This window comes from Sinocyclocheilus anshuiensis, unplaced genomic scaffold, assembly GCF_001515605.1.
Source record: "Sinocyclocheilus anshuiensis isolate Anshui unplaced genomic scaffold, SAMN03320099.WGS_v1.1 scaffold23, whole genome shotgun sequence".
Taxonomy (NCBI): domain Eukaryota; kingdom Metazoa; phylum Chordata; class Actinopteri; order Cypriniformes; family Cyprinidae; genus Sinocyclocheilus; species Sinocyclocheilus anshuiensis.
Window position 1 is genome coordinate 99,268 of NW_015552545.1, and position 15,395 is coordinate 114,662.

Consider the following 15,395-nt stretch of genomic DNA (forward strand, 5'->3'; position numbering starts at 1 on the left):
AAATATACTTGAAAAATGTACTTAAGTACAGTAACGAATTAAAACTACTCCGTTACTGTCCACCACTGCATCAAACACAAAAACAATTCTTGACCCCATTCTGTTCATGAAAAAAGTATACACGAACCTAGAAATATTGAGCAGAATATTAAAATCTCATCTTATCAACAGACTAAACCTTCTGATATTTTCTTGAATATTTAAAAAATAAACGTATTGTGACAAACGTAATAAAAACCTTTTAAAAAGCATAATAAAAAATAAATATTGTTTTATTAATAATATAATATAATATGATATAATATAATATATTAAATATATTATATAAAAATATATAATAATATATATATAATAAGTTAATAAAAAATGCAAAATGATAAAAATGTGTGTTTTTTTTGTATAAAATATATAATCTTCCAAATTAGTACTGGTCAGAAATAAGATCTTAAAGGGATATTTCACTCAACATTTACTAACTATCATGTCATTCCAAATCTTTTTTTTTTTTTTGTCAGATGTTTTTGATGGAGTAAATGATGACAGAATTTTCATTTTTGGATTAACTATCCCTTTATGTTTCTCTAACATTTTAGAAACCGACATCAAACTCATGAAGATATCCTTTGAACCTCAAACACTTTAAATCAACATAATTACATTAATTTCAAGAGAACGTCCGCTCTCATCGCAGAAGATTAGCTGTAATTAGAAACTGCTAATTAAAGAGGATGAAACTAACCTGATCTTCCCAATCAACTGTTTTTCCTCCTGCTTTTCAGTTGCTATATTTTAATGTATTTTCCTATATATTCATTAAAATGTTTTGAAACTTCAATCTCATGAATATATTCTGAGCAAAGCATGACTGTCTCCATTTGAAAGGTCTGTATGCTTCCATAATGAATTTGGCTCAGCCAGGCAAAGACTAATCTAAACTTTGAAAGTGCACTACTTTTCTTCACAGATTTAGTGCTTTGTTTTGCGCTTCATCAGAGTGAAGGCTGAAATTGCTTGTAAATGTCTTAAAGCCCTGAACTGTGATTTAGTCAGGCACCCAGGCAGCCCGTCCTTCTGGATAACATGCAGGGTGACCTTGAAAGGCACTCAGGAGTGATTGTGCATCTGTGTGTGTGTGTGTGTGTGTGTGTGAGGCTGTTGCTCTGATAGCATCTCTCTTTCTGATGAGACAGATGAGATCCATCAGTCATTTATTCTGTGGCATAATGCCTATGCACTTTCTCAGGGCGCAGAGGCTTTTCTAAGTCCATTATATTCATCGGCCATTGTTAGTCATTCATTTGAAGGAGAGTATAATTAAAAGGGAAAGCGTATACTGTTTTTGTAGAATGCCCTTTTCTCTTCCCACAGACATTAACATGGCTGGAGAACCACGTCCTTACAGGACAAAAGTGGCATCCAAGCGACCTTTCTCCTTATACAGGTGAGCCACCTAAATTGAAAAAAAAGAAAGAAAGGAAAAATCTGCATTTTTTCCCCCCATTGTAATGAGTAGATATGGAAAGATTTAAATAACATTTTTCTCATCTTTTTTATTTATTTATAAGTGGCTATGAATTTCATAATGATTTCTACAGGGATGATTTCTATACCAGGTATGTATATGCATTCACTAATGCAAATGCAATAATTCAAAGCTAATCATTTTATACAGTTACACCGTTATTTCAGTAGTATTGGTAAGATCTTTTCTTACAGGAGCTTTGTAATATGTTTTTGTTAATTAAATTTTTAGTTAAGATCCACCTTGTCTCGTATGACCTTTTGTATGTTATGAAAAACTGATGCAAGGTGGAGAAAAAAAATAAAAGCTAAAAAGTAGAGGAAGAACTTCCCCTAATAACCATAATTAATGTCATTTTATTGGTTTGACTTGGATTCTTTGCTCAGGCTAATGATGAGCAGTCCTCTCCTGAGAGACATTAGCTGAATGTCAGAAAGCTGCTGGCTCATTAACTGAGCAGCACAGACACACCGGTCATCTTTCCTCTGACATTTTCATGTGTTTGCTTTCACTCCTCATTTGGCAGAGCTGAGATTTATACATCTCCATGGAAAATATGTGTGTGCTAAATTCCTTCAGTGCGGTTATTTAAAAATATGCAAGTAAGAGCTAATTATGCTCATCAAGTGTTGTCTCAGGGGAGAAGGACTAAAAAGTGATCTTGCTCTTTTGCATGTAGACTAAGATATTCTCTCATCTCTTTATATTGTCTATCATAAAGTGTGAATGATTATATATATAAAAAAAATTGTAATTTAATAATAATAATTGAGTGACATTTAACTAAAAAATCAACAAGGACTTCTTAATGTCATTACAGTATACACTACTGTACTTTTCAGTATACAGTTTACAGTAAAAACAGTAATATTTTAAATTATTTTTACAATTTAAAATAACTACTTTCTATTGTAATACATTTTAAAATTTAATTTATTCCTGTGACGGCAAAGCTGAATTTTCAGCAGCTATTATTTCAGTCTTCAATCGTCACATGATCCTTCAGAAAGAATTTTAATATGATGATTTGGTTTTCAAGAAACATTTCATATTATTATCAATACTGAAAACAGTTGTGCTGCTTAATATGTTTGATCATATAAAACCGTGATACACTTTTTAGTGATTAAAAAATAAATAAATAAATAATAACATCAAATATTTTTATATATTTCTCTTCAGGATTTTTGACATTCATGGGAGATTAGCACCATCCCCTCGGGCTATGATACCTATCAAGCATTCCCATTTGGTTGCACTCTCAACACACAGGACAAAAAACTCTTTCCAGCCAAAGATGTCCACCTGCTCTTCTTATCTAAAAACGCTGTCGTCAGGTTCCTTATGCTCTATGGGTTTGTCCATCATTCCAAGTCTATTTTTGTCATATCATTTCAATTTCAATTACCATGTTTTTAGCCCCTAGAAGACTCTGTAATCAGGTGCCTTTAATAACCGGGACTTTGATATAACATGTCCATACCATCCATAATCTACTGCCAACCATAACCATTTAAAAAAATTCAAAAAATGTTATAGTAATGAGCTGATAAAATCACAGTGATGCATATTAATCCTCATCATTATTTGTTTGTTTGTTTTTATCTAAGTGAAATCCGATCAGCTCTTGACAATCAAGCAAGAACTGTCCCAGATAAAGCTTAAGATCGACTCCTTAGTGGGAAGGCTAGAGAAGATTGAACAGAAGCAGTTAGCAGAAGCAGGTAAGAGGATGAAATGAACATTGCTGTCAGCGTAGAGGCCATGTTGGAAAGAGGAAAGATTAAAAACACTTGTCTTCATCACTTTCAATGTCAGTGCAGGAAATCGAAAACAGCACCACTCGTGTCTTCACACACACAGAAACATTTGGACTAGGAGAGGAAACATCCACATACCTGTGTTAGTTTTACTTACTTGAACGTTTGCTACACTGTGAAAAAAAAAAACTGCAGCTGTTGTTCTATTTATAATAGTACAATTTATAATACCAACCTCCTGAAGTATTAAATGTGTTTTTTTTACCTTTATAATACGCTGACAAACACAAAAACAAAAAAAGACACTAAATGGCTCGTTAGATTTATTAGAGTTTTTTATTATAGAGAGTAAAGGAATTTACCATTAACTAATTAACAGGGTTTTACCATAGCATTTTTACAGTCTATTACCATTAAAATTACAGTCATTTTTACAGTGTATTTTTTCTTTAAATATCGTCTATAGCTGTTGGCTGCACATTAATCTCATTATCTCATTCATCTTTCTGTCCATGATCTCAAAATTGTGTAGAAGCCCACAGGAAGAACGAGAAGGCCTATCAATCTCTCTATAGTGAGACAGAAGAGGATGCGGGGTCTTGGGAAATGACTGATGAAGGTGATGCTGGAAATAATGACAGGGCTAATGGTGAACTGGTGAGCTGTCATTGAACTCATCTGAATGTGAAATGTCATTTGTTTTTATTTGATATATCAGCAAGACCCACTTGTATAGGATATAATTGTGTGTGTGTGTGTGTGTTAAATCCCAGATAGAAAACCACATATCTGATGTAGACAACTGAGCAAGGTTTGTACCACAATTAATGTCCCTTTATATTTAACATTCTTCTCTCTTTTTATTTGACATCATCAAAAAAGTATATTGCCTTTGTCTTTCAAGACTTTTGTGAGATGTACTGATGTCACTATCTGAGATTTGAGACTCCCTGCTGTCCATGTAAGAAGAACTGATGTAGACAACTGAGCAAGGTTGGTACCACAAATTCTTGTCACATTATATTTAACATACTTCTCTCTTTTTATTTGTCATTATCAAAAAAGTATATTGCCTCTGTCTTTCAAGACTTTTGTGAGATGTACTGATGTCACTATTGGAGATCTGAGACTCTCTGCTCTCCATGTAAGAAGAATATTATATTGTTATATCCATCATTTTCAGTCAGATTTGAGCATTCATAAGCAATGCCCTGTAAACTAAAAGCTACATTAGCCATTCATTTCTGAGTACTGATGTCTCTGAAATGTCTCATTATTTGACCTTCAATATCAGGCAAACAGAAAGTCCACTTTTGCTTCATTCAGTGTATAACCGACAGTTTCTTGGATAATACTTAATGTATTTCCAAAAGAAATTCTGTGATATTTCTATATTTAAAAAATATTGAAATATTTTTTCTTTCTGTAGGACTGGGACCAGCACACCTATCAAGTTGACTGTTTTTGGAAGATATCCAGTTGGAATTGTTCACCCTTTCATGTCAAGTTATTTATTTATTTGTTTGTTTGTATTTTTTTATTCATTCAACTGGTCATACTTTTACATATGTGAGCATGTATAGTCAGACAAAACAAAAGGATGAAACCATAACTTAATATGTAAAATAATGTATTTTATCTAGAAAATGCGATAAACTTCAATTTCACGGTCAGTAAGGTTTACAAATAATTGGAAAAATTAAATTGTATGGGCATTTGATTTTTTTGGACATTATAATTATGTACATATTTAAATAATGTTTATTGAATGCATATTTATGTATAAGTAAACTATCATAAAATGATTTGTCTCCCCCATTAGTAGGAATATAAGCTACTTTTACATCTCTATTTCTTTTTTATTTTTATTGTAGTTTATAACTCATCTGAAAACTGTGGTAAAATAATTTTTATGTGTTTAATATTGTGTGACGCCTTTGTGAAATAAAATCGGCCAGACATCAATTGTAGCAGGTTTTTGATTTTTGGGTATTTAATGCTGATTGTATCTGTGCATTAATGTAAGCCAATTGAAAACACAAAATACTCACTAGGTAGGCAGCTCACCATGTTTCTTTTGGGTTACTGTCTCAGTTCAGTTCAGCTGAGCTCAACTGAAACTTATGAAAGAAAAGCCGTCTATAGGAAGTGACTAAGGACCCGACCGGAAGTAGGAATTAGTAAGCGGGACTTTTCATTTCTGCAGCGGTAAAAATGTAATGGAAATCTTTTGAATCCTTCGCAGGCAGTTAAAGTTTACCACAAGTCAGGTAGGTAATTATAACACACATCCTTTTATACATATTATTTATAACGTAATGGAAGAGGAAGTTATCGTGAAATCAACAAAAATAATCCGAGGCTAACAGAAAACTAACGTCACGTCACTTTGCATTTGAAATCAAAGTTGTATTAAAGCTTTACCTATTCAATCGTTTTATGCAACCTTGGCAGCTATGCATGCCTTTTAATAGGAGAACTGGCTTGTTACGTAACGTTACGTGTAACGTTACGTGATCAGACTGGGCTTTGTTTACATTACGTGTTGTGTTGTCAAGTGCTGAAACTTGTCTAAAACTTCGCCTTAATTCTCATTATCTGACTTACAAGACCCAATTTGACAGTTATTTCGATGAAGCTTCAATCGTTTTGTAGCAGCAATGTAAATAAACGTCTAGCTGTGTGAAAAAGTAACACGTTATGTTGTGGCTAATGTAACTTATCCAATCAGCGATTGTTGTTGTGACCAATTCGGTCATGTACGTTAACATCCCAGAGGTCTGCGGGTTATTGCTTATATATTTGACAGGTTGAAAGAAAGACAGAAGCTTGTTCTCAGTGTGTCTGTGGCAGGTCATGGCTGTTGGAGAGCTCTGTCTAATTGATAAGGATATTTCAAGGTAAGTTTAACTCATAGTCCAGTTTTACAGCAGAAGTGCCCGTTAACAGGCTGGGCTGTATTTTAAGTACAATGTGTGATTGTGACTTCACTGAAGATATTTATTTTTAGTCTTCTAGAGGTCCCACTGAATCACAGTATTTCATCCCTGAATCTTCACTGTAATCGCCTCACTAAGATCGAGGGCTTGACGACAGCATGGCACATAAGACATCTGGACCTGTCATCTAATCACATCTGTCATATAGAGGGACTAGCTTCCCTGTCCTCACTGTGCACCTTAAACTTGTCCTGCAACTTAATCACCAAAGTAGAAGGTAAAGCTCACATTTTTTAAGGCAGAAAATGTGGCAAATGTTTCTAATGCCCTGTAGTATAATTTTAACGGTACAATGAAAGCTTGTCTGTTTTGAATTTGGTCTTAAACAGTTCCTTCCTGTTATTACTTCTAACTGTGTGTCTTTGGTTTGTAATCTGTCAATACATGGAATGGATTTCTTTCAGGACTTAATGGACTAACAAATCTCACAAGACTGAATTTGGCCTACAATCAAATAAATGACCTAACTGGTAGGTTAGATTGCATTCCCATCATTCCTGTGGCTCAGTGGTAGAGCATTGCTTTAGCAGCGCAAAGGTCGTAGGTTCAATTCCCAGGGAATACACATACTGATAAAAAATAGGCTATACATTTTTTATCAGTATGTGTATTCCCTGGGATACAGAATGCACTGTAAGTTGAATGCACTGTAAGTTGAATGCACTTACAGAATGCACTGTAAGTTGCTTTGGATAAAAGCGTCTGCTAAATGCATACATTTATTTTATTTATTTATTTATCAAATGTGTTCATTCTTGAGTAGTTTGTTTTAATTCTCTGAATAGTTTGACATTTAAGATAAGAAATGTACTCTACCATTCAAGTCTGGGGTCGGTATTTTTATTTATTTATTTAAAGAAGCCTCGTATGTTTATCAAAGCTGCATTTATTTGATCAGAAATACAGAGAAAAAGTAATATTGTAAAATATTATTACAATTTAAAATAACAATTTTATTTTGATATATATAGCTATATTGACTATAATAGAACTACTTCTATTTTATATTTTAAAATGTAATTCATTCCTCTGATGACAAAGCTGAATTTTCAGCATCATTACTCCAGTCTTCAGTGTCACATGATCCTTCAGAAATCATTCTAATATGCCGATTTGGTGCTCAAGAAACATTTCTTATTATCAATGTTGTAAACAGTTGTGCTGTTTAAAATTTCTGTGAAAACAAAAACGATTTGCTGATGAGAAAGTTCAAAAGGACAGCATTTATTTTTGACAATTTTAAATGCATCTCTGCTGAGTAAAAGTATTAATTTCTTTAGCTATTGAATTTATTATTATCGTATTGAACCCCAAACCTTTGAACAGTACTTTAGATCACAACTGGACAACTGTGTATTCACTCACGGGTCTGTGCTTTTAGGTCTCTTGCATCTCCATGGAGCAGAGTATAAACTAAAGTACCTGCAGCTCCACAGCAATAGTTTGGATAGCATGAACCACCTGCTGCAGTGCATGCTGGGACTGCAGAATCTGAAAAATGTTACTTTTAGCAAGGATGGCGCACAGAATCCAGTATGCTCACTGCCAGGTTTGTAGGAAAAAGCCCTGAAGAAAAATCAAGACTTATTTTTATCAGACAGGCAAACTCTGAAACGTGTAATGGAACTGGTGTGGAAAATCTGAAATTGTCTAAAAGGGCCAAAAAGAATATATAAGATAGAAATAGTTGTCAGCTTTTTTCACTAATATGTTCTTCCTTTGTTTGTAGGCTACAGAGAGATGGCTCTTCAGTCTCTGCATCAAGTCACTACCCTAGATGGAGTAGATCGCCTAGGAAATGCATCTCCTTTAGCAGAGGACAGTCCTATGGATGTTCCTGGTCTTGAGGACTTTCTCGAGTTTCTAATTTCATCAGATGCTAGCATTAATGGAGAACTGGTAAACTATTTTATGATACTATTTCTTTTCTCAGCCTCCTCAGATATTATCTGCTTTAAGACTGAGAATGACATTTAAATAATGGTGAGGTGGTTATGAGATACATGTTTATGTTCAGTGTGTTTCTTTGTTATTAAGGCAAAGTCAGATGCTCCCCTCACTACTCCACGGATTGATGAAGTCCTGACCCAGTTTCGGCAACGAGGAGGAAAAGCAACTGCAGAAAATAAAGAAAATGAGCAGCGAATTAAAAAACTAGAGCAGCAGGTTTCCCATCTCATTCAGAAGGTAAAGTAAGGGAAAATTGATTACTACATTTCTGTTATCATTGATTCCATTATTAATTATCATTAATTCAGTCTTTTCATAAAAATAGCACAATCCAAAATTTAGGAAATAGTATCATTCAAAATTGTACATTTGTACTTAGGTCCCTACAGTGGATGGCTTTAAAGCGAACAGTGCTGTACCTTCTGTGGTACATAAAGCAAAAAGAGACACTGATCAGACATCAGAGAGTGAATTTGACAGTGGAAAAGAGAACCAACGGCAATCCAGAATCCTGTCTCATCCCAGAGGCTCTGCAGGGAAAAGACTGACCAAGGACACCAAACCCAAACAATCTGAATGGTGAAATAACTTGTACACATTCATATTTATAAATGCGTTTTGTCTCAAATCAAATTTCAAGTGCTTATTGAGAATTTGGACTTGAGTTGCACACAAACATCTCATTAAAGTTTACTGGATTTGATTAATAATGTAATTTGCCCCAGCGCAGGGCTTGAATTGTGTTTTGAGAGGCTTCAAAATATTTACTTGCTGCATTCTTCCTCAGTATAGTCTTTGTTTTTTTTTTAAATCTAACTTAAGGTTCAGAATCATAGAAAAGCTCCCACACATTAGGCAAAGGCTTTGTAGTAGTCTAGTAATCAAGGCAGTTTATACATTTTCCTCCCATTTAAAATTGCTTGTACACATGAATGATTACAATGTCACTAAGTTCAGTTCATTTAGCTTAATCAAAACGTAAGCTGCAATAACATGGAACTGACAGAGCTACTATTGAGAAGTTACAGCTATAATAATTTAATACATACACTAATGCACCATTATGGTAATTAAAAAAAATATATAAATATTCTTTGATTGGAATGATCAAGATTTTTTAATGTTCTTCTCGAATGCTCACAAAGACTGCATTTAATTGAACAAAAATACAGTAAAAACATTATTATTGTGAAATACTATTAAAATTTAAAAGAACTGTTTTTTGTTTTTAACATACTTTAAAATATAATTTATGTGACGCAAAAGCTGAATTTTCAGCATCTATTACTCTAGTCTTCAGTGTCACATGATCCTTCAGAAATCATTTTAATATGCTGATTTGGTGCTCAAGAAGCATTTTTTGTTATTATCAATTATTCATCAAAAGTGACAGTAAAGACATTTACAATGTTTTAAAAGAACAGCCTGAAATGAAGACGGACAGTTTTTGTTTTTTTTCCAGCTGTATTTACTCTGTGCAACTTATAACATCCAAGTGAAAGATATAAAACCAACATTTCAGAAAAAAAAAAAAAAAAAATTGTCTTACTAGTCTGAAATGGCTTTTGCTTCGATTGCAGTGTGATAAATACACAGAAGCAGAGGTCCACAAAGCTGGCTGTTGGCCCCCGTAGGAGGACATCAGTCCAGAGCTCTGGGTCTGTTGAAACTGTAGAGTCTGTAAAAAAGGGCCCTAAAAGCATCAAAGCCAGTCCTAACAAAAGTCCAGCTCAATCTCAAGAGGAAACCTACAGGGTATGCAAATTGCACTGCACTTTCCAAAGTCCAACATTTCTCTTTATTAAGCTAAATGTAAATTTGCTAAGAGTAAAGTGCTTTTGTGTTTACATGCAGGCAATTGTAGAAGAACGAGACCAGGAGCGGGAGCGGCGCTGGAAGGCAGAGCAGGCTGCAAAGAGACTTTCTGAACAGGTCAAGAACCTGCAGACCCGAGCCAGCGAGGAAAAGGACTTGCAAAGTTTGGCCTTACACACCACAGACAGGTGAGGGCACACAGAGTCTGTTATATAGTTATATATAGCAAAGTATATAACATAGTTATATATAATATAGTTTCGCTTTGTCACTTTGTTCTGTTTTACTTTTGCATTGAAATCAATGTGAATGAAATGAATGCAAATTGAGCAGCCTAATTAAGAGTTCTACTGCTGAGAGTCAAAGTAATATATACAGTATATACAGTGGGTACGGAAAGTATTCAGACCCCCTTCAATTTCACTCTGTTCACTCATTCAAACATTCTCTTCCATTAAGGACACCTTAACAATCTCCAGCCATCCAAGTGTTTGGAGAGAATGTTTGGCTTGACGTATTGCACCTAATTGGTGTCAGCTCCAGCTGAAATGCTGGATCTGAATACACTTGAGTACAATTAAATTTTATTAGAAGTTTCCAGAGACCCTACTGCAGGGCCCTGATGTGTGAAGCTCTGCCTTCCCACCTGCACGGTAGTTTCTGTGGCGTGGTGACAGCCCTGATATTGTGCTCTAATATTGTAGCCCACGCGCTCCCCCTTGTGATAAATCGTAATTATAATGGAGATTAAAGTCATAGTGACAGGCACATGTCTGCCGCATATCATCAATCAATCCTAATTGCCACCCCTGCAGCACTTTGCTGCTAATGACTCACGCCTCACAGTCCAGTATCTGTTTTGTTAACTCTTCATCTGCTGAGTGTGTGTGAATGTAAATTAATATAATAGTGTCATGTATTAATTGTCATTAAACAGAAGTTTTAATGTGTGCTTCATTTATTACTGTTGTGTAGTGGCAACATGTAAGAATGAGCCTTGGTGCTCATTCTGATATTCTGTATTGAATCTAGTTTGAAATAGATTTTACTCATTTCCTGATCCTGATTTGATTATATAATATACACTACTGTTCAAATTGTACACACACACACACACACAGATTTCTGAAGGATCATATGATAATCAAGACTAGAATAATGGCTGCTCAATGCTTTGCCATCACAGGAAAAAAATTGCATTCAAAAATTCTAATTTATAAATTCTTTCAAAAACATCTCTAAAACTCCAAACATTTAAAATGGTAGTGTACATGAATGCATGGTTAAAGAGACTTTTCAAAGATATTGTGAGAAAGCAGCTCTGATCTGTCTTATTCCTTTAGGTTGAAGGAGTTGTTGTTAAAAGCGCGCTCTGATCGGGCAGCATTGCAGACTCGTTTGCAGGAGTTGGAGGAGAGATACAGGTCTACGTTAGAGCAGCTGGAGCCGGTGCACAACCGGGAAGACCAACACAAGAGGGCACAGCGCAGTCTGGAGGACAGCATGACCAAAGCAGAGGCTCTCAGGGTCCAGCAGCGTGCAGAAGAGGTAGAACAGTTGCAGTCCATATCTTCAGTAGTGACCGATTCGATCCATAGCATGAAATGAATGCTCTAGTATACTTTATAGAGTGGCACTCATTCATGTCTGAATCATACATCCAATCTTCATTGACCTGTCAAGAACTATTCCTACTTACAAGAATGCTTAGACAGTGAAATACTAGTAGTCATCTAAAGGGCAATTTCTGTGGGATGGTTACAGAAGCACTTCCCAGACAAATATACAGGCATATGGCTGAATTGCAAACATGTTTCAATTTCTTTTGACATTTGAATCCTTTGAATTGAGTTGGAGGAATATTTACACCTGACCTTTTGCATGTGTTTGAACGGCTGCCATGAGAAAGCTGCTTGAGCACTACTTGAGCAGTTATCTACTTCTAAAGGGAAAAACACTCTTTAAAATGGAATTAAAAGTGCAACATTAAAAGTGAATGACCTGCTATATTATTTCAGATGAAGAGGACTCAGGAGTTAGAAAATAAAGCATCTGCCTTAAAAAGGGAAGTTGAAATACTCCGCGCGTCAGCACGACAGCACAAAGAGAAGCTGCAGCAGTTGCATGAACTGTTGGCCTCTAGGGAGGAGATGCACAGGTACACAAGCACCACATGGAATCATATCCATGATCATTTTCATAGTCATACTAATAGAGTGACTGCCTGAAAATGGTTCAGTTTACAAACAGGAAATTTCAACTGTTTCATCTTGCACCTGTTTGACTTTTTGGGACAGGAAAGAGCTTGCAACGCGGCTGCTTCCTGGTGGGACTGAGTTTAAGGAGGCTGTAGCCAAAGAGGTGGTGGTGATAGAGCAGAGATTTGCACAGAAACGGACTGATTTGGAACAGAAGATCTCTGATGCTAGAAGACAGTATGCTGCTCTAGAGGATGAATTTCGCATTGCTCTCACCATTGAGGCAAAGCGTTTCTCAGAGGTAAATCTAAATTGTGAGATAACATTTTTAGTCTGATGAGTCTTATTAGAATAAAAAATAAATAAAAACAATGATTTACATTTTCGTTTGAATTGATTCTAAATTCGAACCCACTGGGGAGGAGAACATAGTTATTATTTGAAAAAGTTTTCAGTTAAATATATCAGTTCTGAGAAAACAAAAAGAAAAAACAGTACTGACATATATGTCAGTGCAGTAATCAGTGCCATTTTAGTATTATGTACATACTCTTACAGTTTTTAGTAATATTTTGAATAAGCTTGTAATTTTTATATTCATATATGTTATTTTGTATGTTTTTGTCAGAAAATTGTTTTTTTTTATATATTTCTAAATAGTTTTATTTTATTTTTATTTCAGTTTTTTTCTGTTAGTAAGTTTAGCACTTCAATTTAAATGTATTTCAAGGCAATCTAATTTTTTTAATCTAATATTTATTTTATTTCCGCTTTATTTCAGTTAACAAAAAGGTCAATAGTTTCAGTTAAAGGGGTCCTATTATGCTCTTTTACAAAGTCTTGATTTTGTTTTGGGGGTGTACTAGAACATGCTCTCATGCTTGGTGGTTCGAAAAACGCATTATTTTTCACATAATTTACATTGTTAAAATACCTTTCTCCCCAGCCTGGCACAAACGGCTCGATTAGTTCCAGGTTTGATGAAGGCCCGCCTTCCGAAAAATGAAATGTGATGTGATTGGTTAGCTGTCCCAGTGCGTTGTGATTGGCAAACAGACAGTGTTTCAGTACTGCCACGCCCCTTGCCAAAGTAGCAAGTTCTGTGTGCTCCGGTACAGTTAAGGATGGCATCAATATTGCCATATCAGTTTGAGCCGGATTCAGACCCCGTGGATATTGAACAAGAGGATCGCGCAGAACCTTTGCACACACGGATATTACAAGACATATTAGAGTGGCAACATTATTGTTTTTTTTTTTGTTTTTTTTTTGGCTAAATCATGTTTTAGATACGATGTCAACAACCGCTTAAAAATAAGTGCATTTACTATGTACAGATAAGTGCAATGGTAATATGTATTATGTTTATTGTTCTTTAATTCTAACATTATAACATGAATTGCAGTGAAACTGTTACTGCACTAACTCTGCTGCAGCACTTCTTCATCGTCATCTTGTCTGATGCACTCAACCAAGCGTTCTAACCACGACCTCGGCCCTCCCCACCCCCCAACCATTCGAATTTCCGTAGGCGGGAATTATTTTAATGATATTATAATGGACCGCTTTGTGACATCACAAAACCCCGGAAAACAATGCTGTAGTCCAAACGAGCCGTTCGTTGTAGTTCTTGAAAAGGGATTTTTTAAAAACTAAATATCTCCCTTTGGAGTGGACTTTGAGATTTGTAAGTCTGAAGATCTTATTTGTCCCCAAACATACACACTACACACTGACTAAAATTCAAAAAGTGAAAAAGCATAATAGGACCCCTTTAAGACTATTGCCTAAAATGTCAAAAATGTTTTAATGACACAAGCCCCGGATTTTTCTGACAGGTTACCCTTACTGTGTGTGTGTGTGTGTGTGTGTGTGTGTGTGTGTGTGTGTATGTGTAGGTTGGTTTTTCAATGTCACGAGAATCTGCTGAACTCCTAGAAGTGAAGTCAAGTCTCAGCCAGTCTCAGCAGAAGGAGAAGCAGTCAGCCTCTCTGGTGCAGGAGCTCACAGCTATGGTGAAAGAACAGAAAACACGCATTGCTGAGCTCCTCAAAGCCAAACGAGAAGCCACCGCTGAGTTCAAGGTATGACCAAAAGATTTTATTTACAAAAAAGTTCTTGATTTTGTTGTGTCCTTTGGGGATTTGTGCCAAATCATCACACATTTGATTTCAATCACTTCTTAAGTAATGCTTCATAAATCACGTTATGCTCCGTTTTTGTATGCTAGACCCGTGTACAGTCATTGGAATCCAGGTTAGAGGACGATAAACGACTTAACCTACAGGTGGAGCTACTGAAAAAGGACAAGTCCAAGCTGCTCTCCCAGCTTACTGCTCAAGAGTCTGTCATAGATGGACTACGGGCAGAGAGAAAGATCTGGGGCCAGGAACTTGCCCAGCAAGGTACTTCAGTAACTTCAAGAAAGTATGACCCAGACAGAATTGGTTTTATTTGAGCAAATTTTTGTGTTTGTCCATTTGTTTAGGTGCATCCTTAGCACAGGACCGTGGTCGACTTGAGGCCAGAATAGAAGTTTTGTTAGCCGAACTGGAATCGCAGAAGAAGCAGAACAAGAGAGACAATGACGCACTCAGGATTAAAGCTAAGATTGTTGATGACCAGACAGAGACTATTCGTAAATTAAAAGAGGTAAAGTCCTACTTGCTCAAAAAAACATATAAACTAAGATAGAAATTAGATAGAAATAAATTGATTACTTATTTTATATCAAATTAATTACATAATGCGCTTAAAATTAATCACATTAATCAAAAATATGTGATCAGTGCCATGTTTTTAAGACAACATTTGAAGTTAAATGGTACAAATTTTGTACCATTCAAACTACCATTCAAATGTTTGGGGTGTGTCAATATTTGAATGTTTTTGAAAGAAGTCTCTTATGCTCACCAAGACTGCATTTGTTTAAGCAAAAATACATTAATTAACTCAGTAATATTGTGAAATATTATTACATTTAAAAATTTTCAATTTTAATAGATTTTAAAATGTAATCTATTCCTGTGATTGCAAAGCTGAATTTTCAGCAGAAATCATTCTAATATGCTGATTTAGTGCCGAAGTAACATTTCTTATTATTATCAATTTTGAAACAAGTTGCACTACTTAATTTTATATAAAATATATT

The 15,395-nt window shown here is 35.2% G+C and overlaps 2 protein-coding genes across 3 annotated transcripts in view; both read left to right on the plus strand.

Moving 5' to 3' along the window:
- The window catches only part of LOC107664067 (RNA-binding Raly-like protein), an 18,651-nt gene extending 13,692 nt beyond the window's left edge, over window positions 1–4,959 (plus strand). The window contains exons 3-9 of one of the 2 annotated variants that reach the window (XM_016454510.1): window positions 1,369–1,441; window positions 1,566–1,613; window positions 2,705–2,877; window positions 3,133–3,246; window positions 3,815–3,939; window positions 4,056–4,093; window positions 4,712–4,959. In XM_016454510.1, the coding sequence (XP_016309996.1) occupies window positions 1,369–1,441; window positions 1,566–1,613; window positions 2,705–2,877; window positions 3,133–3,246; window positions 3,815–3,939; window positions 4,056–4,088 (566 nt within the window). In that variant the 3' untranslated portion in view covers window positions 4,089–4,093; window positions 4,712–4,959. The remainder of the gene's footprint in view (window positions 1–1,368; window positions 1,442–1,565; window positions 1,614–2,704; window positions 2,878–3,132; window positions 3,247–3,814; window positions 3,940–4,055; window positions 4,094–4,711) is intronic. The other variant, XM_016454511.1, reaches the window with a different exon arrangement.
- A 490-nt stretch (window positions 4,960–5,449) lies between these two features.
- Window positions 5,450–15,395, plus strand: part of LOC107664063 (leucine-rich repeat and coiled-coil domain-containing protein 1-like) — an 11,519-nt gene continuing 1,573 nt past the window's right edge. The window contains exons 1-16 of the mRNA XM_016454507.1: window positions 5,450–5,552; window positions 6,092–6,182; window positions 6,293–6,498; window positions 6,686–6,751; window positions 7,663–7,830; window positions 8,011–8,180; window positions 8,319–8,468; window positions 8,611–8,810; window positions 9,812–9,986; window positions 10,086–10,234; window positions 11,390–11,594; window positions 12,065–12,204; window positions 12,344–12,545; window positions 14,143–14,328; window positions 14,475–14,649; window positions 14,733–14,896. Coding sequence (XP_016309993.1) covers window positions 6,139–6,182; window positions 6,293–6,498; window positions 6,686–6,751; window positions 7,663–7,830; window positions 8,011–8,180; window positions 8,319–8,468; window positions 8,611–8,810; window positions 9,812–9,986; window positions 10,086–10,234; window positions 11,390–11,594; window positions 12,065–12,204; window positions 12,344–12,545; window positions 14,143–14,328; window positions 14,475–14,649; window positions 14,733–14,896 — 2,400 coding nt within the window. The 5' untranslated portion in view covers window positions 5,450–5,552; window positions 6,092–6,138. The remainder of the gene's footprint in view (window positions 5,553–6,091; window positions 6,183–6,292; window positions 6,499–6,685; window positions 6,752–7,662; window positions 7,831–8,010; window positions 8,181–8,318; window positions 8,469–8,610; window positions 8,811–9,811; window positions 9,987–10,085; window positions 10,235–11,389; window positions 11,595–12,064; window positions 12,205–12,343; window positions 12,546–14,142; window positions 14,329–14,474; window positions 14,650–14,732; window positions 14,897–15,395) is intronic.